Source organism: Nerophis lumbriciformis, linkage group LG11 (genome assembly GCF_033978685.3).
Source record: "Nerophis lumbriciformis linkage group LG11, RoL_Nlum_v2.1, whole genome shotgun sequence".
NCBI classification, from domain to species: Eukaryota; Metazoa; Chordata; class Actinopteri; order Syngnathiformes; family Syngnathidae; genus Nerophis; species Nerophis lumbriciformis.
Window position 1 is genome coordinate 44,449,608 of NC_084558.2, and position 26,220 is coordinate 44,475,827.

At 43.2% G+C, this 26,220-nt stretch overlaps 1 protein-coding gene across 3 annotated transcripts in view; it reads right to left on the bottom strand.

The window, feature by feature from the left end:
* Window positions 1-26,220, bottom strand: part of dab2ipb (DAB2 interacting protein b) — a 426,738-nt gene that overhangs the window by 17,284 nt on the left and 383,234 nt on the right. For all 3 annotated transcript variants that reach the window (XM_061966503.2, XM_072914155.1, XM_061966504.2), the window contains 6 exons: window positions 23,587-23,731; window positions 23,276-23,512; window positions 23,010-23,211; window positions 16,371-16,573; window positions 13,080-13,947; window positions 8,670-8,807 (listed from right to left, as the gene is read on the bottom strand). In XM_061966503.2, the coding sequence (XP_061822487.1) occupies window positions 8,670-8,807; window positions 13,080-13,947; window positions 16,371-16,573; window positions 23,010-23,211; window positions 23,276-23,512; window positions 23,587-23,731 (1,793 nt within the window). The remainder of the gene's footprint in view (window positions 1-8,669; window positions 8,808-13,079; window positions 13,948-16,370; window positions 16,574-23,009; window positions 23,212-23,275; window positions 23,513-23,586; window positions 23,732-26,220) is intronic.

The window sequence follows — 26,220 nt, forward strand, 5'->3', positions numbered from 1 at the left end:
ACTAAAAGGGGACTACTAGAGGACTACAAGGGGGCTGATGGACTAAAACGTGACTAAAAGAGGACTAACGGACTAAAGGGTGACTAATGGACTAAAGGGTGACTAAGGAGGGGAATAATGGACTAAAAGGTGACTAATGGAAGATTAACGGGGGACTAAAATGGGACTAATGGACTAAAAGGCAATTGATGGAAGACTATTGGACTCAAAGCAGATTAAGGGAGACTAAAAAGGGACTAATGGACAAATAGGGAACTAAAGGCGAATACTGGACTAAAAGTGGGGGTCTAAAAAGAGACCAGAGCATAGGTGGACTAAGGGGGAACTTATGGGGGACTAAATGATGACTAATGGGGGAGCAAAGGGGGCTGATATTGCTGACAAAAAAGCAGACACACAAACAAAATGCACTACACTTAAACACACACACACACACACACACACACACACACAAAATTCCATCTCAGCATAAATATGTTTATACTAAATTTCCTCAAATAGTGGCTGAGAGTGGTAGTTTACTCAGCTGCAGAGAGTACCAGGTGTTCTAGCAAGTAATAGAAAGGAGCCTTATTTGTTTCAATGCATTTTCTTAAAACATAACGCTGAAACTGCAATAACCATTAGTTAATTACTCATGGTTATTATTCACAATTGAGACATTAAAAAAAAAAAAAAATCTTGTACGAAATTGTAACATTTTTACCAGGGAATTTTTACCAAAGAATTTTCCATTCATTTCAATGTGAATTTCCTAGAAATTGTTGAATTTCGTGTAAAACAGGAATTTTTGAAACTATAGATAATAGGAGTTTTTCAAAAAGTTTGACGTAGTAACAGTTTGAATTCAAACGCGTATTTTGGAATTCCTGAAATTTCAAGAAAACCGGGAATTGTTACGAAAAAGAAAAAAGGGTAGTTTTGTTGTCCCAATTAAGAAAGATGTTTTGAAGGTGCAATGATGAAAAACGGTTAAAAAATGAGGACAGTGAAAACTTTCCAGGAAGAGGTGAAAATAGGGCTTCCTGGAATTTTTTTTAACTTATAAAATGGTATTTGTTGGAGGTGAGTGTAGTGTGTGGATGTTGGAACGGTTCGAATCGGGTGAGAAATGGGGGAATTGTGCAAGTCCGAAAAATGGCCCATTCATTTTTAATGGACATAATGACTTGGAAAACCGGGAATTCTGGGTAATCTGGGATATTTCTTTGCGGGTGCGGGGGGTCTCAGGATTCCCGATCGAGCCGAACACTTTGTTACTTGAACGGTTCAAATCGGACAAAAACTAAAAGTTTTGTGGTGGAATAATAATGTGAAGAGTGAAGTGAATTATATTTATATAGCGCTTTTCTCTAGTGAAACCCAATATCTAAGTTACATTTAAACCAGTGTGGGTGTCACTGGGAGCAGGTGGGTGAAGTGTCTTGCCCAAGGACACAACGGCAGTGACTAGGAATGTCGGAAGCGGGGATCGAACCTGGAACCCTCGAGTTGCTCTACCAACCGAGCAATACCGCCCCATAATACATAGTAAATAATAATAAATACCGTATTTTTCGGACTATAAGGCGCATTTTAAAATCCTTTCATTTTCTCAAAACTCGACAGTGCGCCTTATACCTACTCAGTGGCCTAGTGGTTAGAGTGTCCGCCCTGAGATCGGTAGGTTGTGAGTTCAAACCCCGGCCGAGTCATACCAAAGACTATAAAAATGGGACCCATAACCTCCCTCCCACTCAGTATCAAGGGTTGGAATTGGGGATTAAATCACCAAAAATGATTCCCGGGCACGGCCACCGCTGCTGCTCACTGCTCCCCTCACCTCCCAGGGGGTGGAACAAGGGGATGGGGTCAAACGCAGAGGACACATTTCACCACACCTAGTGTGTGACTATCAGTGGTACTTTAACTTTACCGACCTCGAACCTATTTTATTTGGTACATGGTGTAATGATCAAACCAAGGACCCAGATTTCCCTCGCCCGGACGCGGGTCACCGGGGCCCCCCTCTGGAGCCAGGCCCGGAGGTGGGGCACGATGGCGAGCGCCTGGTGGCCGGGCCTGTCCCCATGGGGCCCGGCCGGGCACAGCCCGAAGAGGCAACGTGGGTCCCCCCTCCAATGGGCTCATCACCCATAGCAGGGGCCATAGAGGTCGGGTGCAGTGTGAGCTGGGCGGCAGTCGAGGGCAGGGCGCTTGGCGGTCCGATCCTCGGCTACATAAGCTGGCTCTTGGGACGTGGAACGTCACTTCGCTGGGGGGGAAGGAGCCTGAGCTAGTGCGTGAGGTGGAGAAGTTCCGGCTAGATATAGTCGGACTCACTTCGACGCACAGCAAGGGCTCTGGAACCAGTTCTCTTGAGAGGGGCTGGACTCTCTTCCACTCTGGCGTTGCCGGCAGTGAGAGGCGACGGGCTGGGGTGGCAATTCTTGTTGCCCCTCGGCTCAAAGCCTGCACGTTGGAGTTCAACCCGGTGGACGAGAGGGTAGCTTCCCTCCGCCTTCGGGTGGAGGGACGGGTCCTGACTGTTGTTTGCATTTACGCGCCAAACAGCAGCTCAGAGTACCCACCCTTTTTGGATTCACTCGAGGGAGTACTGGAGGGTGCTCCCCCGGGTGATTCCCTCGTTCTACTGGGGGACTTCAACGCTCATGTTGGCAGCGACAGTGAAACCTGGAGAGGTGTGATTGGGAAGAATGGCCGCCCGGATCTGAACCCGAGTGGTGTTCTGTTATTGGACTTTTGTGCTCGTCACAGATTGTCGATAACAAACACCATGTTCAAACATAAGGGTGTCCATATGTGCACTTGGCACCAGGACACCCTAGGCCGCAGTTCCATGATCGACTTTGTAGTTGTGTCATCGGATTTGCGGCCTCATGTTTTGGACACTCGGGTGAAGAGAGGGGCGGAGCTTTCTACCGATCACCACCTGGTGGTGAGTTGGCTGCGATGGTGGGGGAGGATGCCGGACAGACCTGGCAGGCCCAAACGCATTGTGAGGGTTTGCTGGGAACGCCTGGCAGAGTCTCCTGTCAGAGAGAGTTTCAATTCCCACCTCCGGAAGAACTTTGAACATGTCACGAGGGAGGTGCTGGACATTGAGTCCGAGTGGACAATGTTCCGTACCTCTATTGTCGAGGCGGCCGATTGGAGCTGTGGCCGCAAGGTAGTTGGTGCCTGTCGTGGCGGTAATCCTAGAACCCGTTGGTGGACGCCGGCGGTGAGGGATGCCGTCAGGCTGAAGAAGGAGTCCTATCGGGTTCTTTTGGCTCATGGGACTCCTGAGGCAGCAGACAGGTACCGACAGGCCAAGCGGTGTGCGGCTTCAGCGGTCGCGGAGGCAAAAACTCGGACATGGGAGGAGTTCGGGGAGGCCATGGAAAAAGACTTCCGGACGGCTTCGAAGCAATTCTGGACCACCATCCACCGCCTCAGGAAGGGGAAGCAGTGCAGTGTCAACACCGTGTATGGTGGGGATGGTGCTCTGCTGACCTCGACTGCGGATGTTGTGGATCGGTGGAGGGAATACTTCGAAGACCTCTTCAATCCTACCAGCATGTCTTCCTATAAGGAAGCAGGGCCTGGGGAATCTGTGGTGGGCTCTCCTATTTCTGGGGCTGAGGTTGCCGAGGTAGTTAAAAAGCTCCTCGGTGGCAAGGCCCCGGGGGTGGATGAGATCCGCCCGGAGTTCCTTAAGGCTCTGGATGTTGTGGGGCTGTCTTGGTTGACAAGACTCTGCAACATCGCGTGGACATCGGGGGCGGTACCTCTGGATTGGCAGACCGGGGTGGTGGTTCCTCTCTTTAAGAAGGGGAACCGGAGGGTGTGTTCCAACTATTGTGGGATCACACTCCTCAGCCTTCCCGGTAAGGTCTATTCAGGTGTACTGGAGAGGAGGCTACGCCGGATAGTCGAACCTCGGATTCAGGAGGAACAGTGTGGTTTTCGTCCTGGTCGTGGAATTGTGGACCAGCTCTATACTCTCGGCAGGGTTCTTGAGGGTGCATGGGAGTTTGCCCAACCAGTCTACATGTGCTTTGTGGACTTGGAGAAGGCATTCGACCGTGTACCCCGGGAAGTCCTGTGGGGAGTGCTCAGAGAGTATGGGGTAACGGACTGTCTTATTGTGGCAGTTCGCTCCCTGTATAATCAGTGTCAGAGCTTGGTCCGCATTGCCGGCAGTAAGTCGGACACGTTTCCAGTGAGGGTTGGACTCCGCCAAGGCTGCCCTTTGTCACCGATTCTGTTCATAACCTTTATGGACAGAATTTCTAGGCGCAGTCAGGGCGTTGAGGGGATCTGGTTTGGTGGCTGCAGGATTAGGTCTCTGCTATTTGCAGATGATGTGGTCCTGATGGCTTCCTCCGGCCAAGATCTTCAGCTCTCACTGGATCGGTTCGCAGCCGAGTGTGAAGCGACTGGGATGAGAATCAGCACCTCCAAGTCCGAGTCCATGGTTCTCTCCCGGAAAAGGGTGGAGTGCCATCTCCGGGTTGGGGAGGAGATCTTGCCCCAAGTGGAGGAGTTCAAGTGCCTCGGAGTCTTGTTCACGAGTGGGGGAAGAGTGGATCGTGAGATCGACAGGCGGATCGGTGCGGCGTCTTCAGTAATGCGGATGCTGTATCGATCCGTTGTGGTGAAGAAGGAGCTGAGCCGGAAGGCAAAGCTCTCGATTTACCGGTCGATCTACGTTCCCATCCTCACCTATGGTCATGAGCTTTGGGTCATGACCGAAAGGACAAGATCACGGGTACAAGCGGCCGAAATGAGTTTCCTCCGCCGAGTGGCGGGGCTCTCCCTTAGAGATAGGGTGAGAAGCTCTGTCATTCGGGGGGAGCTCAAAGTAAAGCCGCTGCTCCTCCACATCGAGAGGAGCCAGATGAGGTGGTTCGGGCATCTGGTCAGGATGCCACCCGAACGCCTCCCTAGGAAGGTGTTTCGGGCACGTCCGACCGGTAGGAGGCCACGGGGAAGACCCAGGACACGCTGGGAAGACTATCTCTCCCGGCTAGCCTGGGAACGCCTCGGGATCCCCCGGGAGGAGCTGGACGAAGTGGCTGGGGAGAGGGAAGTCTGGGCTTCCCTGCTTAAGCTGCTGCCCCCGCGACCCGACCTCGGATAAGCGGAAGAAGATGGATGGATGGATGGATGGTGTAATGATAAGTGTGACCAGTAGATGGCAGTCACACATAAGAGATATGTATGGAAAGTAAACACCAATATTAGGGATGTCCGATAATGGCTTTTTGCCGATATTCCGATATTGTCCAACTCTTTAATTACTGATACCGATATCAACCGATACCGATATCAACCGATATATACAGTCGTGGAATTAACACATTATTATGCCTAATTTGGACAACCAGGTATGGTGAAGATAAGGTACTTTAAAAAAAAAAAAATAAAAAAAAATAAGATAAATAAATTAAAAACATAAAAAAGAAAGTAAAACAATATAAAAACAGTTACCGTATTTTTCAGACTATAAGTCGCAGTTTTTTTCATAGTTTGGCCGGGCTCCAGTGCGATTTATGTATGTTTTTTTTCCTTCTTTATTATGCATTTTCGGCAGGTGCGACTTATACCCTGGTGCGACTTAAACTCTGAAAAATACGATACATTGAAACTAGTAATTAATGAAAATGAGTAAAATTAAGTGTTAAAGGTTAGTACTATTAGTGGACCAATCATGTGTGCTTACGGACTGTATCCCTTGCAGACTGTATTGATATATATTGATATATAATGTAGGAACCAGAATATTAATAACAGAAAGAAACAACCCTTTTGTGTGAATGAGTGTGAGGGAGTTTTTTTTGGGTTGGTGCACTAATTGTAAGTGTATATTGTGTTTTTTATGTTGATTTAATTAAAAATAAATAAATAAATAAACTAAAAAAAAAACGATACCGATAATAAAAAAAACCCGATAATTTCCGATATTACATTTTAACGCATTTATCGGCCGACAATATCGGTTGTATGTTCCATTGAAAATATAGAACATTACACACGGCGCTCAAAAACCTATCAACATTTTTTAGATGAAGAATAATAATATGACCCCTTTAATGCGCCTTTTGTATGCAAATAGACCTGACTAGATCGGCAGTGCGCCTTATAGTCCGGTGCGCCCTATGGTCCGGAAAATACGGTAATGTATTTTTTGTAGTGGAATTGCATGAGGACAGTTACTTGCATACTTGCCAACCTTGAGACCTCCGATTTCGGGAGGTGTTCGGGGGTGGGGGGGCGTGGTTAAGAGGGGAGGAGTATATTGACAGTTAGAATTCACCAAGTCAAGTATTTCATACATATATATATATATATATATATATATTATTCCATGAGTCCTTTTTTAGTCACATTTTAGTCCAACAGCCCCCTTTTTTAGTCCTCTTGTTGTCCCCTTTTAGTCTCTCTTTAGTCCATTAGTCCCCTTTTAGTCCATTAGTCCCCTTTTAGTCTCTCTTTAGTCCATTAGTCCCCTCTTTCATCACCTTTTAGTCCATTAGTCCCCTTTTAGTCTATTGGTCCTCTTTTAGTCTCTTTTTAGTCCATTAGTCCCCTCCTTAGTCACCTTTTATTCCATTAGTCCCCTCCTTAGTCACCTTTTATTCCATTAGTCCTTTTTTAGTCACATTTTAGTCCAACAGCCCCCTTTTAGTCCTCTTGTTGTCCCCTTTTAGTCTCTCTTTAGTCCATTAGTCCCCTTTTAGTCCATTGGTCCCGTTTTAGTCCATTAGTCCCCTTTTAGTCCATTGGTCCCGTTTTAGTCCATTAGTCCCGTTTTAGTCCATTGGTCCCCTTTTAGTCTCTCTTTAGTCCATTAGTCCCCTCCTTCGTCACCTTTTAGTCCATTAGTCCCTTTTTAGTCTATTGGTCCCCTTTTAGTCTCTTTTTAGTCCATTAGTCCCCTTTTAGTCTATTTTTAGTCCATTAGTCCCCTCCTTAGTCACCTTTTATTCCATTAGTCCCCTCCTTAGTCACCTTTTATTCCATTAGTCCTTTTTTAGTCACATTTTAGTCCAACAGCCCCCTTTTAGTCCTCTTGTTGTCCCCTTTCAGTCTCTCTTTAGTCCATTAGTCCCCTTTTAGTCCATTAGTCCCCTTTCAGTCCATTGGTCCCGTTTTAGTCCATTAGTCCCCTTTTAGTCCATTGGTCCCGTTTTAGTCCATTAGTCCCGTTTTAGTCCATTGGTCCCCTTTTAGTCTCTCTTTAGTCCATTAGTCCCCTCCTTCGTCACCTTTTAGTCCATTAGTCCCCTTTTAGTCTATTGGTCCCCTTTTAGTCTCTTTTTAGTCCCTTAGTCCCCTTTTAGTCTCTTTTTAGTCCATTAGTCCCCTCCTTAGTCACCTTTTATTCCATTAGTCCCCTCCTTAGTCAACTTTTGTCTATTAGTCCCCTTTCAGTCTATTGGTCCTCTTTTAGTCTCGTTTTAGTCCATTAGTCCCCTCCTTAGTCACCTTTTATTCCATTAGTCCCCTCCTTAGTCACCTTTTATTCCGTTAGTCCTTTTTTAGTCACATTTTAGTCCAACAGCCCCCTTTTAGTCCTCTTGTTGTCTCCTTTTACTCTCTCTTTAGTCCAGTAGTCCCCTTTTAGTTCATTGGTCCCGTTTTAGTCCATTGGTCCCCTTTTAGTCTCTCTTTAGTCCATTAGTCCCCTCTTTCGTCACCTTTTAGTCCATTAGTCTCTTTTTAGTCTATTAGTCCCCTTTTAGTCTCTTTTTAGTCCATTAGTCCCCTCCTTAGTCACCTTTTATTCCATCAGTCCTTTTTTAATCACATTTTAGTGCAACAGCCCCCTTTTAGTCCTCTTGTTGTCCCCTTTTAGTCTCTCTTTAGTCCATTAGTCCCCTTTTAGTCCATTAGTCCCGTTTTAGTCCATTAGTCCCGTTATATATATATCCTGAAAATATGCAAACAAAACTGTGTTTAGATAATTGATACTTCAAACTTGCATAAATATAACATGAATATAACAGAACTTGGCTTCTGAGAGCTTCAAAATGTAATGAATAAAATGCTAAAGTTGTTGATAAACAAGCAATTATTTTAATAATTAAATATGGTCATTTTAAATGAATTATTATGATCATTTAAAATTAATTATTTCAAATATGTTTATTTTAATGTATAATTCTATGGCTGGATGTAATAAGGAGTCAGAAAAAATACAAATAAAAATACAATTTTGATGTTTTTAGCAAAATATAGTAAAAATGTATTTAGTTTTTTAAAAAAAATTAATAAATATATTTATTTTTAGGTAAGATAAACATAATAATACAATTTATCTCTAGTCTGGATGATTTAGTTCTTGTCACCCTGTTGTCCTCCCGTCATAAAAAAAAGCCTGTCCTCACTCAGGTCCGCATGGAGCTGGAGGGGGCGTGGCCTCCAGCTCCGGCTGAAAATCGGGAGATTTTCGGGAGAATATTTGTCCCGGGAGGTTTTCGGGTGAGGCGCTGAATTTCGGGAGGGTTGGCAAGTATGGTTACTTGTCACAATGAGTAAATAAACCGCTATTTGAGGAAATGCTGCAAGCGTGAGAGGAATATGTCCATCTTCAGTAGGTTCATTCATGGTGAGAGAGAGGCGTGCTGGGGAAAAAGTAGCGATGAGGGAGGGGTTTCAGGTGTGGGCGGGGGCAAGGTTACCTTCTGCACATGTGTCACATCTCCTCTGAGTCTCAGTGAGTGCTGCTCCATCCCCTCATGGTCTAAATACTGCATATTCATATTCAATAGCCAGGCTGCTGTGCGGTCCAGTGCAATGGGGTTCACTGGGGAAGGGGCCTAGTGGGAACCAGCACACACACACACACACACACACGCAACACACACACACACACACGCACACACATGAGCGGAAGGCACATGGGGGAGGCGAGGGCTTGGCAAACAACAACAGAAAAGAAGCTGGAAAATGAACATGTGGACAAAAGCAGGTGAGATGTCAAAGCAGGAGTTTTTAAGTTGGGCCGGAGGCGCTTAAATGACGAGGCGACGTCTCACTCTGATGCCAGATGCACGGGCGCTCGCTGTGTATGACGACCAGCCAGCCCACTGATTTAAACCACAAACCTGTGAAACATTCTGGCCAGACCTGAGCATGAAAGTACAAACCCCGTTTCCATATGAGTTGGGAAATTGTGTTAGATGTAAATATAAACGGAATACAATGATTTGCAAATCATTTTCAACCCATATTCAATTGAATGCACTACAAAGACAACATATTTGATGTTCAAACTCATCAACTTAATTTTTTTTTGCAAATAATAATTAACTTAGAATTTCATGGCTGCAACACGTGCCAAAGTAGTTGGGAAAGGGCATGTTCACCACTGTGTTACATGGCCTTTCCTTTTAACAACACTCATTTGGGAACTGAGGAGACACATTTTTTAAGCTTCTCAGGTGGAATTCTTTCCCATTCTTGCTTGATGTACAGCTTAAGTTGTTCAACAGTCCGGGGGTCTCCGTTGTGGTATTTTAGGCTTCATAATGCACCACACATTTTCAATTTCTGGACTACAGGCAGGCCAGTCTAGTACCCGCACTCTTTTACTATGAAGCCACGTTGATGTAACACGTGGCTTGGCATTGTCTTGCTGAAATAAGCAGGGGCGTCCATGGTAACGTTGCTTGGATGGCAACATATGTTGCTCCAAAACCTGTATGTACCTTTCAGCATTAATGGCGCCTTCACAGATGTGTAAGTTACCCATGTCTTGGGCACTAATACACCCCCATACCATCACAGATGCTGGCTTTTCAATTTTGCGCCTATAACAATCCAGATGGTTCATTTTTTTTCCTCTTTGGTCCGGAGGACACGACGTCCACAGTTTCCAAAAACAATTTGAAATGTGGACTCGTCAGACCACAGAACACTTTTCCACTTTGTATCAGTCCATCTTAGATGAGCTCAGGCCCACCGAAGCTGACGGCGTTTCCGGGTGTTGTTGATAAACGGTTTTCGCCTTGCATAGGAGAGTTTTAACTTGCACTTACAGATGTAGCGACCAACTGTAGTTACTGACAGTGGGTTTCTGAAGTGTTCCTGTACCCATGTGGTGATATCCTTTACACACTGATGTCGCTTGTTGATGCAGTACAGCCTGAGGGATCGAAGGCCACGGGCTTAGCTGCTTACGTGCAGTGATTTCTCCAGATTCTCTGAACCCTTTGATGATATTACGGAGCGTAGATGGTGAAATCCCTGAATTCCTTGCAATAGCTGGTTGAGAAAGGTTTTTCTTAAACTGTTCAACAATTTGCTCACGCATTTGTTGACAAAGTGGTGACCCTCGCCCCATCCTTGTTTGTGAATGACTGAGCATTTCATGGAATCTACTTTTATACCCAATCATGGCGCCCACCTGTTCCCAATTTGCCTGTTCACCTGTGGGATGTTCCAAATAAGTGTTTGATGAGCATTCCTCAACTTTATCAGTATTTATTGCCACCTTTCCCAACTTCTTTGTCACGTGTTGCTGGCATCAAATTCTAAAGTTAATGATTATTTGAAAAAAAAAAAAAAAAAAATGTTTATCAGTTTGAACATCAAATATGTTGTCTTTGTAGCATATTCAACTGAATATGGGTTGAAAAGGATTTGCAAATCATTGTATTCCGTTTATATTTACATCTAACACAATTTCCCAACTCATATGGAAACGGGGTTTGTATGAGGGCTCCTTCATCCCGTAACCAAGGGCGACCATTAACCACTGTTAGGATAGGTTGATTGGCAACAATAAATTGGACCTAGTGTGTGAATGTTGTCTGTCTATCTGTGTTGGCCCTGTGATGTGGTGGCGACTTGTCCAGGGTGTTGTTTGATGTTCAAACTGATAAACATTTTTTTTTTTTGCAAATAATCATTAACTTTAGAATTTGATGCCAGCAACACGTGACAAAGAAGTTGGGAAAGGTGGCAATAAATACTGATAAAGTTGAGGAATGCTCATCAAACACTTATTTGGAACATCCCACAGGTGTGCAGGCTAATTGGGAACAGGTGGGTGCCATGATTGGGTATAAAAACAGCTTCCCAAAAAATGCTCAGTCTTTCACAAGAAAGGATGGGGCGAGGTACACCCCTTTGTCCACAACTGCGTGAGTAAATAGTCAAACAGTTTAAATACAACGTTTCTCAAAGTGCAATTGCAAGAAATTTAGGGATTTCAACATCTACGGTCCATAATATCATCAAAAGGTTCAGAGAATCTGGAGAAATCACTCCACGTAAGCGGCATGGCCGGAAACCAACATTGAATGACCGTGACCTTCGATCCCTCAGACGGCACTGTATCAAAAACCGACATCAATCTCTAAAGGATATCACCACATGGGCTCAGGAACACTTCAGAAAACCACTGTCACTAAATGCAGTTGGTCGCTACATCTGTAAGTGCAAGTTAAAGCTCTGCTATGCAAAGCGAAAGCCATTTATCAACAACACCCAGAAACGCCGCTGGCTTCTCTGGGCCTGAGATCATCTAAGATAGACTGATGCGAAGTGGAAAAGTGTTCTGTGGTCTGACGAGCCCACATTTCAAATTGTTTTTGGAAATATTCGACATCGTGTCATCCGGACCAAAGGACTGTTATCGACGCAAAGTTGAAAAGCCAGCATCTGTGATGGTATGGGGGTGCATTAGTGCCCAAGGCATGGGTAACTTACACATCTGTGAAGGCACCATTAATGCTGAAAGGTACAACATATGCTGCCATCTAAGCGCAGTCTTTTTCATGGACGCCCCTGTTTATTTCAGCAAGACAATGCCAAGCCACATTCAGCACGTGTTACAACACCGTGGCTTCGTAAAAAAAAAAAGAGTGCGGTTACTTTCCTGGCCCGCCTGCAGTCCAGACCTGTCTCCCATCGAAAATGTGTGGCGCATTATGAAGCGTAAAATACGACAGCGGAGACCCCCGGACTGTTGAACGACTGAATCTCTACATAAAACAAGAATGGGGAAAGAATTCCACTTTCAAAGCTTCAACAATTAGTTTCCTCAGTTCCCAATCGTTTATTGAGTGTTGTTAAAAGAAAAGGCCATGTAACACAGTGGTGAACATGCCCTTTCCCAACTACTTTGGCACGTGTTGCAGCCATGAAATTCTAAGTTATCGCACTTTTCGGAGTATAGGTCGCACCGGAGTATAAGTCGCACCTGCCGAAAATGCATAATAAAGAAGGAAAAAATACATATATAAGTCGCACTGGAGCCCGGCCAAACTATGAAAAAAAACTGCGACTTATAGTCCGAAAAATACGGTAATTATTATTTGCAAAAAAAAAAAAAAAGTTTATGAGTTTGAACATTAAATATGTTGTCTTTGTAGTGCATTCAACTGAATATGGGTTGAAAAGGATTTGCAAATCATTGTATTCCGTTTATATTTACATCTAACACAATTTCCCAACTCATATGGAAACGGGGTTTGTATGAGGGCTCCTTCATCCCGTAACCAAGGGCGACCATTAACCACTGTTAGGATAGGTTGATAGGCAACACTAAATTGGCCCTAGTGTGTGAATGTTGTCTGTCTATCTGTGATGAGGTGGCGACTTGTCCAGGGTGTACCCCGCCTTCCGCCCGAATGCAGCTGAGATAGTCTCCAGCACCCCCCGCGACCCCAAAAGGGACAAGCGGTCAAAAATGGATGGATGGATGGAGGACTTTAAAAGTGTTGTACACGCACCCTCGCTCGCTCGCACGCACGCTCGCTTGCACGCACGCACGCTCGCACGCACGCACGCACGTGCACACACACACACACGTCAAGCCAGCTGTTCCGCCTCCCAGCGAGGTCTGCTTCCTGTCACCTTGTGTGCACACGCGGGCGTGAACAGGACTGCTTAATAAGGCGCTCAGTCCGCCGTAAAGCGAACCTGCATGCAAATGACGTGCACAGCGAGGAGCGCAGAGGGCCCGCCCACACGGGCTCCTCTGGAAAGAAATAACCTGCGCTGCTGTTTAACGTGGATTGTCTCCTCGCTGTTGCCGGGCAGCCCTGATTGGTCGGACTTTTGGCTAAGCGCAGCGCCCATACCTGTTTGTGCTGAGCCCTATGCTTGGTCTCGGGACTGTCGCCTTTGGACGACGACGACTGCTGCCGCAACCGAGCGCCGCCGACGGGCCAGTCCGGGGACGAGGTCATCATGCCGCCGGAGCCCGGCCTGGGGTAGGCGCCGCCGCCGCCGCCGAGCAGGTTGGGAGGCGTGCGACCCCGCGTGACGCTCTGCGGAGGAGGCTGGTCTATCCTCCGCTGGGGGCCGGCGCTGTTCTGCCGGGGCACGGCGGGCTGGTGCTGCGCCTCGGTGAGGGAGAGCTGCCGGCGGGTGAACTCGCCCGAGCGCCGGGTGTACTCGTCGCTGCTACTCCCGCCGCCGTGGTTCAAGAAAGAGTGCTTCCCGTCCTCGTTGTTGCTGTGAGAACTGACCGAGCTGTGGCACTCCGAGCCGGAATCGGTCATCCCCCGCGGGGACACGGGCAGGCAGGTGGCCATCTGGTAGACCGGGTTCTGGAAGGACAGGGGCGCCAGAAGCTGGGCAGGTCGACCAGGGGCGCCGTCCGTGTTCGGGGTGGTCGCTACCATCACACCAGGCCTCCTCATGGTCGGACCGCCCGGGATAACGCACTGAGGGACCCTGGCGGAGGGCCAGCCTCCCACAGAGGCCGGGACCTCAGCCAGGGTGTCGGGGCTGCCGGGACCTGGACCGCCGTCCATACTGCGCGGGTCTTGCAGGTCCACCATGGACAGACTCTTGCTCCCGTTGGCCACGCCCACATCCGGCTCGTTGGTCTCCGAGTAGCTTGAGCTGCGCGCCGGCGAAGGCTGGATGCCTGAGGTCCTCGTCACAAAAAATAAGTCTTTGTTTTCTGGGGTGGGAGACGGCAGCCGGGTGAAGTCCACCAACCTGAGAGGAAGACAGGAAGTACTGAATATTAACTTGAAGAAAGTAGAAACGAGGGATGGGTACCGAATCCCGCTGGTCCTACCGATGTTTCTGCAATGTTTCCATACCTGGGTTGCACTTTGGCGCGTAGCGATCACTCCAGCAGCACTGAGAGTGGACTCCGTGATGTTGCAAATTTCAATGCCAACAAAGTACTGTCAATTCCAGACTATTTCCTACGCTTTGCACCCTGCGGCTTATAAAACGTTGCGGGTTATTTATGGATTTTTCTTCGCCGACGGCCATAATGCAAAAAGTTTTTTAAATAAACAAAGCAAATACGCTATTGTTTGTGCTATGACGCCATCTTTTGGATGACTTCGCTCACTGGGTGTGCTGCAGTGCTCTTCTGTTCCGTCTTTTTTGTCGTCCACAACGTTTCTACTCGTATTCATTCTTCATTCATCACTCCAAAGAAAGGTTTGTAAGTTTTACAATATAACTACAACAATTCGTACTTACTAAACCGTCCCATGTGTGATGTTTGTCGGAGTGTTTTCATGCATATTTGTACGTGCTATCTTAATGTAGTCACGCTAGCGTCGTTAGCAGCATTAGCTAATATGCTAACACATTTACGAGTATCTGTGTTAGTCTTCTTTTTGTATTGTTTCAATTTCACAAATTCCTCAGTAAATTCGCCAAAATGTCACCGTGGAGTTATTGAGTCTGTTTAACGATGACTTCTGTTTTGTTTGATCAGCCGTTTTACACACACCGTTTGGAAACAATTCAGGTATGTAAATAAACATTTACAAAATATTTCTTTAAATAACTGATTTGCAACGGCTGATATACCCGATGCACTCTACATTGTGGAAAATACGGAAATGTATTAAAAAAAGTTAAGTAAGGTTCCACTTTTCTAAAAAATGTGCTAGCTTGATGCTAACATAAACTGGCTTTGCTATTGACATGCTACCAGAGTTGCCAACCGTCCCTTGAAAAAACGGAATAATTTAGAAACAAAAGTACGTGTTCCATATTTTTGTCCCATATTTGCATTATTTTATTATTGTTATTTTGTATTCATATTCCCGGGTTGGTGTGCCCTTTAAAGTTAAAGGGAAAAAGTTCAATAGTGATGTCAACGCTCACTCAGCAGATTCAGGGAGTTGGCAAACCCAGCATCGCTACTGGTTAGCATTAGCAATTTTACATGGCAATTTCAACCATTTTTACCATGAATTGATTAACGTGGACCCCGACTTAAACAAGTTGAAATACGTATTCGGGTGTTACCATTTAGTGGTCAATTGTACTGACTATGTACTATACTGTACAATCTACTAATAAAAGTTTCAATCAATCAATACCTTCAAATTTGCTAATGGAAACAACCACTAAGATGTGCGGTACAATCAAACAGCTGGCGTGCAATCGACACAGTACTTAGAGTATTAACACTTTTTAGGGAGCAACTAACTAGCCAACACACCATCAACCATCAATTCGGACTTTAATGGCATACTTGCAAATGAAACTGAGAAATGCGATAATAAAAACAAGGACAGCTGTTATCATAATCCGCTCATTTTTAGATTTTGCATTAAAAAAGTTTTATTTTCTTATCAAAACCAAATAGTTTTGCCAAAAGTGTCAGAATAATTGTATCTAAGTTATCACAAAACTTTGTGTTGAAATGAGTTTCCGGCGAGAATACAAAAGCTGTCTTTGAACCGACCAAGAATAAGGCTTATAAAGTTGATTTGATTTGATTTGATTTGTAAAACTCCACTGTGTAGGATGGGAAGCAACATGAAGGTGTTCTATTTCTTTCATGTATTGTAATCAACAGAAATATATTGTTTTGACCCAAGAACTACAAAGCGGAGAGAAAGCAGGATCTGCCAAAGTTCCAGACACCTCTTCTTTGAACTGTTTTACGACCTCTTCTTTGAACTGTTGTAATCAAAGGTGACGGCTATTTACGACCCCCGTCCCTTAGAAACAGCTGTTGCCATGTAATCGGGGAAAGTCCAAATAAAAGAGGAGGCGTACAATCTTTCGCCAGAGCGTGGAACACTGTGCAAGGGTACAGATGTACACGTTTCTCCTCACTGAGCCAAATTGAATTCTGTCTCTGTTTGATTCCTTGCTTCTTGTCTTGTTTAATAGATGTCATCAGTGTTTGAACCTGACAAAAAGTACCGAAAATTGTTCTTGTTGAGTACCGGTATCGATTCCCAGGTACCCATCCCTAGATGTGGTTTTCCTCCTCCAGTCCTGTAGGTGGTGCTAATGTGCTAACAAATAAATACACTAAGACCGTGGCTACCTTTACATAATCTTGCAGATCAATTTTTAATGTTCCAGGAAGAATCAGGATTCTTCCCGTTACGCAAAACAAGACTTCTGAAATGTAAAATCGTATTTGTGTTTACCCCGTGAGGTCGTTGTCGATGACCATCTTCTGCAGCCCGCTGGAGATGCTGCAGCTGGCCTCGCCGGGGGGCGACGAGCCCCCCTGCTCCGGTGGCTGCCCGGCCGTGGTCTGGACGGCGGTGGTGGCGGCGGCGGGGTTGGTCAGCGCCGTGGTCACCTCTCGCAGGATCCTCGGCAGAGGTCCCAGCTTGGAGGTGGAACTCTAAAAACACAAAAGTTCATGCGTGGTTTCAGTGCCCGTGTTCTTATCAAGTCAAGATCTCCTGAATTATTGAAGGACATGGAAGACTTGATCTAATGATTACCAGTTTCCCATCTGCTGGCGGGACCAATGCCCAAAAATCCATTATTGTGTTGCACACTGTTTATGTGATGCAATCATGAATTATTGATTGCGTCACCATAAACATCCTGATGTATTCCTGGCACTAGTCGAGCTCCTGACTTACGGACAATCCCGTTACATCATCTCTGCCTCCGACAGAAATGTCAACATTCGGATTGTTGTATCCAACACGGATTTGGAGATTGGCTGTAGGGGAACATGCTTCAAAAAGTTGTGCACTACAAAACGTGTTCATTGATCCTGATCGCCTCATTTTGATTAGGAAAAAAAATCAGCAGAAATTGTTTTTGATATACAGTGGGGCAAAAAAGTATTTAGTCAGCCACCGATTGTGCAAGTTCTCCCACTTAAAATGATGACAGAGGTCTGTAATTTTCATTATAGGTACACTTCAACTGTGAGAGACAGAATGTGGGGAAAAAAATCCAGGAATTCACATTGTAGGAATTTTAAAGAATTTATTTGTAAAATATGGTGGAAAATAAGTATTTGGTCAATAACAAAAATTCAACTCAATGCTTTGTAATATAACCTTTGTTGGCATTAACAGAGGTCAAACGATTACTATAGGTCTTTACCAGGTTTGCACACACAGTAGCTGGTATTTTGGCCCATTCCTCCATTCAGATCTTCTCGAGAGCAGTGATGTTTTGGGGCTGTCGCCGAGCAACACAGACTTTCAACTCCCTTCACAGATTTTCTATGGGGTTGAGGTCTGGAGACTACAGGACTTTCAAATGCTTCTTACGGAGCCACTCCTTCGTTGCCCGGGCGGTGTGTTTGGGATCATTGTCATGCTGGAAGAGCCAGCCACGTTTCATCTTCAAAGCTCTCACTGATGGAAGGAGGTTTTGGCTCAAAATTTCACGATACATGGCCCCATTTATTCTTTCCTTAACACGGATCAGTCGACTTGTCCCCTTAGCAGAAAAACAGCCCCAAAGCATGATGTTTCCACCCCCATGCTTCACAGTAGGTATGGTGTTCTTGGGATGCAACTCAGGATTCTTCTTCCTCCAAACACGACGAGTTGAGTTTATACCAAAAAGTTCTATTTTGGTTTCATCTGACCACATGACATTCTCCCAATCCTCTGCTGTATCATCCATGTGCTCTCTGGCAAACTTCAGACGGGCCTGGACATGCACTGGCTTAAGCAGGGGGACACGTCTGGCACTGCAGGATTTGATTCCCTGTCGGCGTAGTGTGTTACTGATGGTAACCTTTGTTACTTTGGTCCCAGCTCTCTGCAGGTCATTCACCAGGTCCCCCCATGTGGTTCTGGGATTTTTGCTCACCGTTCTCATGATCATTTTGACCCCACGGGATGAGATCTTGCGTGGAGCCCCAGATCGAGGGAGATTATCAGTGGTCTTGTATGTCTTCCATTTTCTGATAATTGCTCCCACAGTTGATTTTTTCACACCAAGCTGCTTGCCTATTGTAGATTCACTCTTCACAGTCTGGTGCAGGTCTACCATTCTTTTCCTGGTGTCCTTCGACAGCTCTTTGGTCTTGGCCATAGTGGAGTTTGGAGTCTGACTGTTTGAGGCTGTGGACATGTGTCTTTTATACAGATAACGAGTTCAAACAGGTGCCATTAACACAGGTAACGAGTGGAGGACAGAAGAGCTTCTTAAAGAATAAGTTACAGGTCTGTGAGAGCCAGAGATCTTCCTTGTTTGAAGTGACCAAATACTTATTTTCCACCATAATTTACAAATAAATTCTTTAAAATTCCTACAATGTGAATTCCTGGATTTTTTTTCACATTCTGTCTCTCACAGTTGAAGTGTACCTATGATGAAAATTACAGACCTCTGTCATCATTTTAAGTGGGAGAACTTGCACAATCGGTGGCTGACTAAATACTTTTTTGCCCCACTGTATGTTGCTGATCAACCTGAATTTATTAATTAGGGACCGAGTCCCTTTGGGACAAAGGACCCTATTGTATTTCTAGCGTTTTATTATTATGCCGCCGCCTCTTTGAGCTGTAATTTGACCCCCTTGACATGCTTCAAAACTCACCAAATTGGACACACACATCAGGACTGGCGAAAATTGCGATCTAATCAAAAAAACAAACCACAAAACTCAAAATTGCCCTCTCAAAACTGCCTGTAACTCCCAGTAGGAATGTCGTAGAGACATGAAAAAAAACCTCTATGTAGGTCTCACTTAGACCTATATTTCATACACTGACAACCCCCAGCAAAAATCAATAGGACGTGTGCAATTCCCCCTTCAAAACAAAAGTTGTGTAAAAACAGTCACCTTTTTTCAAACATTATCTCCTCTGAGCGTGTTTGTCGTGTCGGCTTCAAATTCGCACAGGAGAGAGATTGAACCCTTCTGATTAAAAGTTGATGAAAGAGTTTTGATTACTGCTCCGGTTTGGATTTTATGAGCCCTCAAAGTCGGTCCCGTCCGACGCTGCTCGCAGCTTTAATTTAAACATGTTATTTTCCAGTATTAAATGGCTCAAGTCGGTCAAAAAAAATGGTTTAAATAAGGTTTGAATTTTTCAACAACTTTAAATCTTACTAAAAACAATGCTAACAAACTTAAACATAAATGATAAATAACAAACTCAAACGTGTTTCGTGTTGTCGTAGAAGCTAGCTTATCTCTTTCCGTAGTTAGCTTTTGTGGCTAATATCGTAGCATGCCGATGAGTTACTACGCTAGAAAAAGAGCTTGGTTATTATACAAGTTATTGAATGGAGTATTGTTGAAAGGTGTTTAAATGCATTTTAAAGTGGTTTAGAGGTAGAATTGATTAGCTGCATTTTTAGCCACCAAGGACGAGCCAATTTTTACATGTTAGAAAGCGAGAAAAAAACTTTTGTCTTCTTGTCTCTGTGCACTACAAAACGTGCTCATTGTAACTCTTGATTCTGACTTCCTCATTTTGATTAAGAAAAAAACCCAGCAGAAATAGTTTTTGATATATTGTGCTCCTGAGTTCATGTTGCTGATCAATCTGAATGTATTTTTATTCTAAAAATGTTATTTTCCAGTATTAAATGGCTTAAGTCAGTCAAAAAATAGTTTATTTATTTATTTATTTTTATTTCAGGCAAATTGATGCTCTTTAAATCTTACTAAAAACAATGTTAACAAACTTAAACATAAATGATAAATGACAAACTCAAACCTGTTGTGTGTTGTCGCAGAAATGGCTGCTTTCAAAGGGTCGCTTTTTTAAAAATGTATTTACATTATGCACGCGGGTAATAACCTGTGATTAATCACGATTAATCGAAATGCATATGCATTTGATTATTACATTTTTTTTTATGTATAACTTGCTTTAAAATCATAAATAAAGGTGACAAGCAGATATTTAACTATTTGTTTTCATTTCAGAAAAATAGTTTTGCAATACAATATATAATAATATAATTGACATGATCAGATAATATTAAAGTATAAAATATGTTTGTTTGCTTTTTTTGCCAAAATTGAAAGAACAAATGCATTTAGTAAAAAATAAAAAATAAAAATATTTTATTTAAACCCATTTTTTGAGATTGACACCTGTGTCGTAGAAGTTAGCTTTTCGCTTTCCGTAGTTAGCTTTTGCGGCTAATATCGTAGCACGCCGATGTGTTTTTACGGAAGAAAAAGAGTTCCTCAGTGTTGGCTCTTACAATAACAATGTTGCTACAGCTTGGTTATTTTACAGGTTATAGAATGTAAATGAAGTATTGTTGACAGTGTTTCAATGCATTTTTTAAAGTGATTTAGAGGTAGAATTGATTAGCTGCATTTTTAGCCACCAAGAACGAGCCAATTTTTACATGTTAGAAGGTGAAAAACAACAACCTTTTCTTGTCTCTGTGCACTAATAATATAATTGGCATGATCAGATAATATTAAAGTTTAAAATATGCATTTTTTTTCTCTGTCAAAATTAAAAGAACGAATATATTTAGTAAAAAATATTTTATTTATGAATTTTTTATTGAAACAAATTTTTTCCAGGCTTCCGCGGGCCACAAAATGATGTAGCGGGCCAGAACTGGCCCCCGGGCCTCGAGTTTGACACCTGTGTCGTAAAATCTAGCTTATCTCTTTCCGTAGTTAGCTTATACAGCTAATATCGTAGGACGCCGATGTGATAGTACACTAGAAAAATAATAATAACAATGTTACTACAGCTTGGTTGTTATACAGGTAACCGAAGTATTGTTTTTGAATGCATTTTTAAAGTAATTTCGAGGTAGAATCGATTATCTGCATTTTAGCCACCAAGAACGAGCCGATTTTTATGTTAGAAAGCGAAAAAAACAACAACCTTTTGTCTTCTTGTCTCTCATAGTGATTGTGAACTATTCCAAAAAAAGTGCTTTTCCCCTTTAAAAACCTCTAAAGGCCTTAGTGGCCACATGCGTGGACAGCACCTTTTAGCTCTTATTTCCAAAATTGTGTACACTACTGAATTGGGATCTTATGGCCGCTTACGTGAACACTTATACTGCCATCTGGTGGTGTCAGAAGACTATAACATACAATGGAATTTGGAGAAAAAAAAGGTGTAAAAATAAGAATTATCATGTCACTAAACATGAAGTACACGTTTGTTACTTATGAACTAAGTAAAAACCCTGTTTCCATATGAGTTGGGAAATTGTGTTAGATGTAAATATAAATGGAATACAATGATTTGCAAATCATTTTCAACCCATATTCAATTGAATGCACTACAAAGATATTTGCTGTTCAAACTCATAAACTTTATTTTATTTTTTTTAAAATAATAATTAACTTAGAATTTCATGGCTGCAACACGTGCCAAAGTAGTTGAGAAAGGGCATGTTCACCACTGTGTTACATGGCCTTTCCTTTTAACAACACTCAGTAAACGTTTGGGAACTGAGGAGACACATTTTTTAAGCTTCTCAGGTGGAATTCTTTCCCATTCTTGCTTGATGTACAGCTTAAGTTGTTCAACAGTCCGGGAGTCTCCGTTGTGGTATTTTAGGCTTCATAATGCGCCACACATTTTCAATAGGAGACAGGTCTGGACTACAGGCAGGCCAGTCTAGTACCCGCACTCTTTTACTATGAAGCCATGTTGATGTAACACGTGGCTTGGCATTGTCTTGCTGAAATAAGCAGGGGCGTCCATGGTAACGTTGCTTGGATGGCAACATATGTTGCTCCAAAACCTGTATGTACCTTTCAGCATTAATGGTGCCTTCACAGATGTGTAAGTTACCCATGTCTTGGGCACTAATACACCCCCATACCATCACAGATGCTGGCTTTGCAACTTTGCGCCTATAACAATCCGGATGGTTCTTTTCCTCTTTGGTCCGGAGGACACGACGTCCACAGTTTCCAAAAACAATTTGAAATGTGGACTCGTCAGACCAAAGAACACTTTTCCACTTTGTATCAGTCCATCTTAGATGAGCTCAGGCCCAACGAAGCCTACGGCGCTTCTGGGTGTTGTTGATAAACGTTTTTCGCCTTGCATAGGAGAGTTTTAACTTGCACTTACAGATGTAGCGACCAACTGTAGTTACTGACAGTGGGTTTCTGAAGTGTTCCTGAGCCCATGTGGTGATATCCTTTACACACTGATGTCGCTTGTTGATACAGTACAGCCTGAGGGATCAAAGGTCAAGGGCTTAGCTGCTTACGTGCAGTGATTTCTCCAGATTCTCTGAACCCTTTGATGATATTACGGACCGTAGATGGTGAAATCCCTAAATTCCTTGCAATAGCTGGTTGAGAGAGGTTTTTCTTAAACTGTTCAACAATTTGCTCAGGCATTTGTTGACAAAGTTTGTGAATGACTGAGCATTTCATGGAATCTACTTTTATACCCAATCATGGCACCCACCTGTTCCCAATTTGCCTGTTCACCTGTGGGATGTTCCAAATAAGTGTTTGATGAGCATTCCTCAACTTTATCAGTATTTATTGCCACCTTTCCCAACTTCTTTGTCACGTGTTGCTGGCATCAAATTCTAAAGTTAATGATTATTTGCAAAAAAAAAAAAATGTTTATCAGTTTGAACATCAAATATGTTGTCTTTGTAGCATATTCAACTGAATATGGGTTGAAAATGATTTGCAAATCATTGTATTCCGTTTATATTTACATCTAACACAATTTCCCAACTCATGGAAACGGGGTTTGTACATCATATCAAAAGATGATTCTTAGTTTTTATTCTAATTAGGGTCCAAATAGCAAAGAGAAATAAAAATAAAGCATGTAAACAAACAGCTTGGGCCTTAAGAGGTTAAGTTAAGTGTGGCTAGAAGTCAATACCTGGTCCATCTGGGACAGCATCTCTGAGAGGAGCGAGTGCAGGGTGGACAGTTCCCGGCCCAGGTCGATGTAGCCCTCAAAGCCTGCCGTGTTGGAGATGGTCTCCGGGTTGGAGATCTCCAGCAGGAAGCGTTGCATGTTGGTCCACTCGTGCTCCAGGAACTGGTTCATGAAGGACATGTACTCTTCCTTGTTCCCGAACCTGGCGAGAGGGAATCAGAGCGCTGGCACCCTCCTCTTCTCCAACTCGGCCGAAAAACACTCACTTGGTGAAGTTGGCCAGGTTCTGCGTGACCTTGGCGATGAGCGTCAGCGTCCGCGCCGTGCGGTCGTCGGGGTACTCCTGCATCAGGTTGAAGAGCGAGGGCGACATGACGGCGGGACACAGGAAGCGCAGGAAGAGGGAGGCGCTGATCAAGCGCTCGCTGATGTCCGGGCGACCCCGGTTGCCGCACTCCTGCCGCCATGATGCAAACACCTCCTTCAGCTCTCGCGGGAACACGCTGGACCGGAAGCAGGAGGCGGCGGGAGTCACTCGAGGGTTTCCCAAGATGCACGTGGGGATGTTGGAACTCACCAGTAGGAGTTGATGATTTTGCAGAAGGCCAACTCGCAGCACATCTTCAGGTTGCTCTGGTGCTCCGGAAGATCTCCTGAGGAACACTTGGAAGGATCCACCTCGCAATTTTCGTCAGACTCGTACAGAGCCTTGATGAACTCCCCTGAAAACACACACAGGAAGTAGATGTGTGAATGCTCCAATGCTGACGTTGAACTGAAATCCTGGAATTTTTTTTTTTTTTAGAATTGTTGAAGTAGAGCACATAATTCCTGAACAGGGTGAATATTTTTGAAGTTGGAACAGTTTGAATCAGATGAAAAATGTGGGAGTTGTGGAACTTTGAAGAATGTCCCATTGATTTCAAAGGGAATTTGAGAAAAAATTGGGAATTTTGGGAAAAGCGGAATTTTTTTTGAAAATGGTAAAAAACAACAAAAAAACTTGAATGGTCTGAATGAGTTGAAATGGTTGGTGTTGGAATTTTTCAAATCGGTCGAGAAATGTTGAAGTAGTAACATATTGAATTGGGAAATGGTATTAAGGAATTCCTGGAGTTTTGGAAAAAGCGGGAATTTTTGGGAAAACGGTAAAAAACTTCAATAGTCTGAATCAGTTGAATTGGTTGGTGTTGGAATTTTTCAAATCGGTCGAGAATTGGTGAAGTAGTAACATGTTGAATTGGGAAATGGTATTACAGAATTCCTGGAGTTTCGGGAAAAGCGGGAATTTTTTTGAAAATGGTAAAAAACTTGAATAGTCTGAATGAGTTGAAATGGTTAGTGTTGGAATTTTTCAAATCGGTCGAGAAATGTTGAAGTAGTAACATATTGAATTTGAGAAATGGTATTAAGGAATTCCTGGAGTTTCGGGAAAAGCGGAAATTTTTGGGAAAATGGTAAAAAAAACAAAACTTGAATGGGTCTGAATGAGTTGAAATGGTTGGTGTTGGAATTTTTCAAATCGGTCGAGAAATGTTGAAGTAGTCACATGTTGAATTTGAGAAATGGTATTATGGAATTCCTGGAGTTTTGGAAAAAGCGGGAATTTTTTGGAAAACGGTAAAAAACGTCAATAGTCTGAATCAGTTGAAATGGTTGGTGTTGGAATTTTTCAAATTGGTCGAGAATTGGTGAAGTAGTAACATGTTGAATTGGGAAATGGTATTACGGAATTCCTGGAGTTTCGGGAAAAGTGGGAATTTTTTTGAAAATGGTAAAAAACTTGAATAGTGAATGAGTTGAAATGGTTGGTGTTGTAATTTTTCAAATCGGTCGAGGAATTCTGCAAAATCCTGGAATTTTTTTTTTTACTTGGAAAAAAGGTAGTTTGAATTTCCAGGATGAAGAATGTAGGAATTGTGGAAGTTTGAAAAATGGCCAATTCATTTTGAATGGGGGAAATGCAAAAAAAAAAAAAAAAAGGAATTATGGGAAATCCGGGAATTTTTTTTAGAATTGTTGAAGTAGAGCACACAATTCTTGAACAGGCTACATAGTTTGAAGTTGGAACAGTTTGAATCAGATGAAAAATGTGGGAGTTGTGGAACTTTGAAGAATGTCCTATTGATTTCAATGGGAATTTCAGAAAAATTTGGGAATTTGGGGAAAAGCGGGAATTTTTTTGAAAATGGTAAAAAAAAAACTTGAATAGTCTGAATGAGTTGAAATGGTTGGTGTTGGAATTTTTCAAATCAGTCGAGAAATGTTGAAGTAGTAACATGTTGAAACGGGAAATGGTATTACGGAATTCCTGGAGTTTCGGGAAAAGTGGGAATTTTTTTGAAAATGGTAAAAAACTTGAATAGTCTGAATGAGTTGAAATGGTTGGTGTTGGAATTTTTCAAATCGGTCAAGAATTGGTGAAGTAGTAACATGTTGAATTGGGAAATGGTATTACGGAATTCCTGGAGTTTCGGGAAAAGCGGGAATTTTTTTGAAAATGGTAAAAAACTTGAATAGTGAATGAGTTGAAATGGTTGGTGTTGGAATTTTTCAAATCGGTCGAGAAATGTTGAAGTAGTAACCGGGAAATGGTATTACGGAATTCCTGGAGTTTCGGGAAAAGCGGGAATTTTTTTGAAAATGGTAAAAAACTTGAATAGTCTGAATGAGTTGAAATGGTTGGTGTTGGAATTTTTCGAATTGGTGAAGTAGTAACATGTTGAATTGGGAAATGGTATTACGGAATTCCTGGAGTTTCGGGAAAAGCGGGAATTTTTTTCAAAATAGTAAAAAACTTGAATAGTGAATGAGTTGAAATGGTTGGTGTTGGAATTTTTCAAATCGGTCGAGAAATGTTGAAGTAGGAACATGTTGAATTTGAGAAATTCCTGGAATTTCAGGAAAAACGGGAATTTTTACGGTTCAAAAAACAACTTTGTTTTTTTGTCCTGATTAAGAGGAATGTTTTGACGGATGGAACTGTTGAAATGCGTTGAAAAATGTGGAAGGAGTAGTCGCCAGAAAAAAGGGTAAAAAAAAAAAGGGCTTTGGAAAACCAGGAATTCTGGAAAAAAATGTTTGAACTTGGAAAAAATATAGTTTAAATTTCCATGGTTAGTAAGTAAACATTGAGTCGCTGTCATTTTCTTCATTGCTGCAAAATAAGTATGTCATTTAGTCTGGGCTTCCCTGCTTAGGCTGCTGCCCC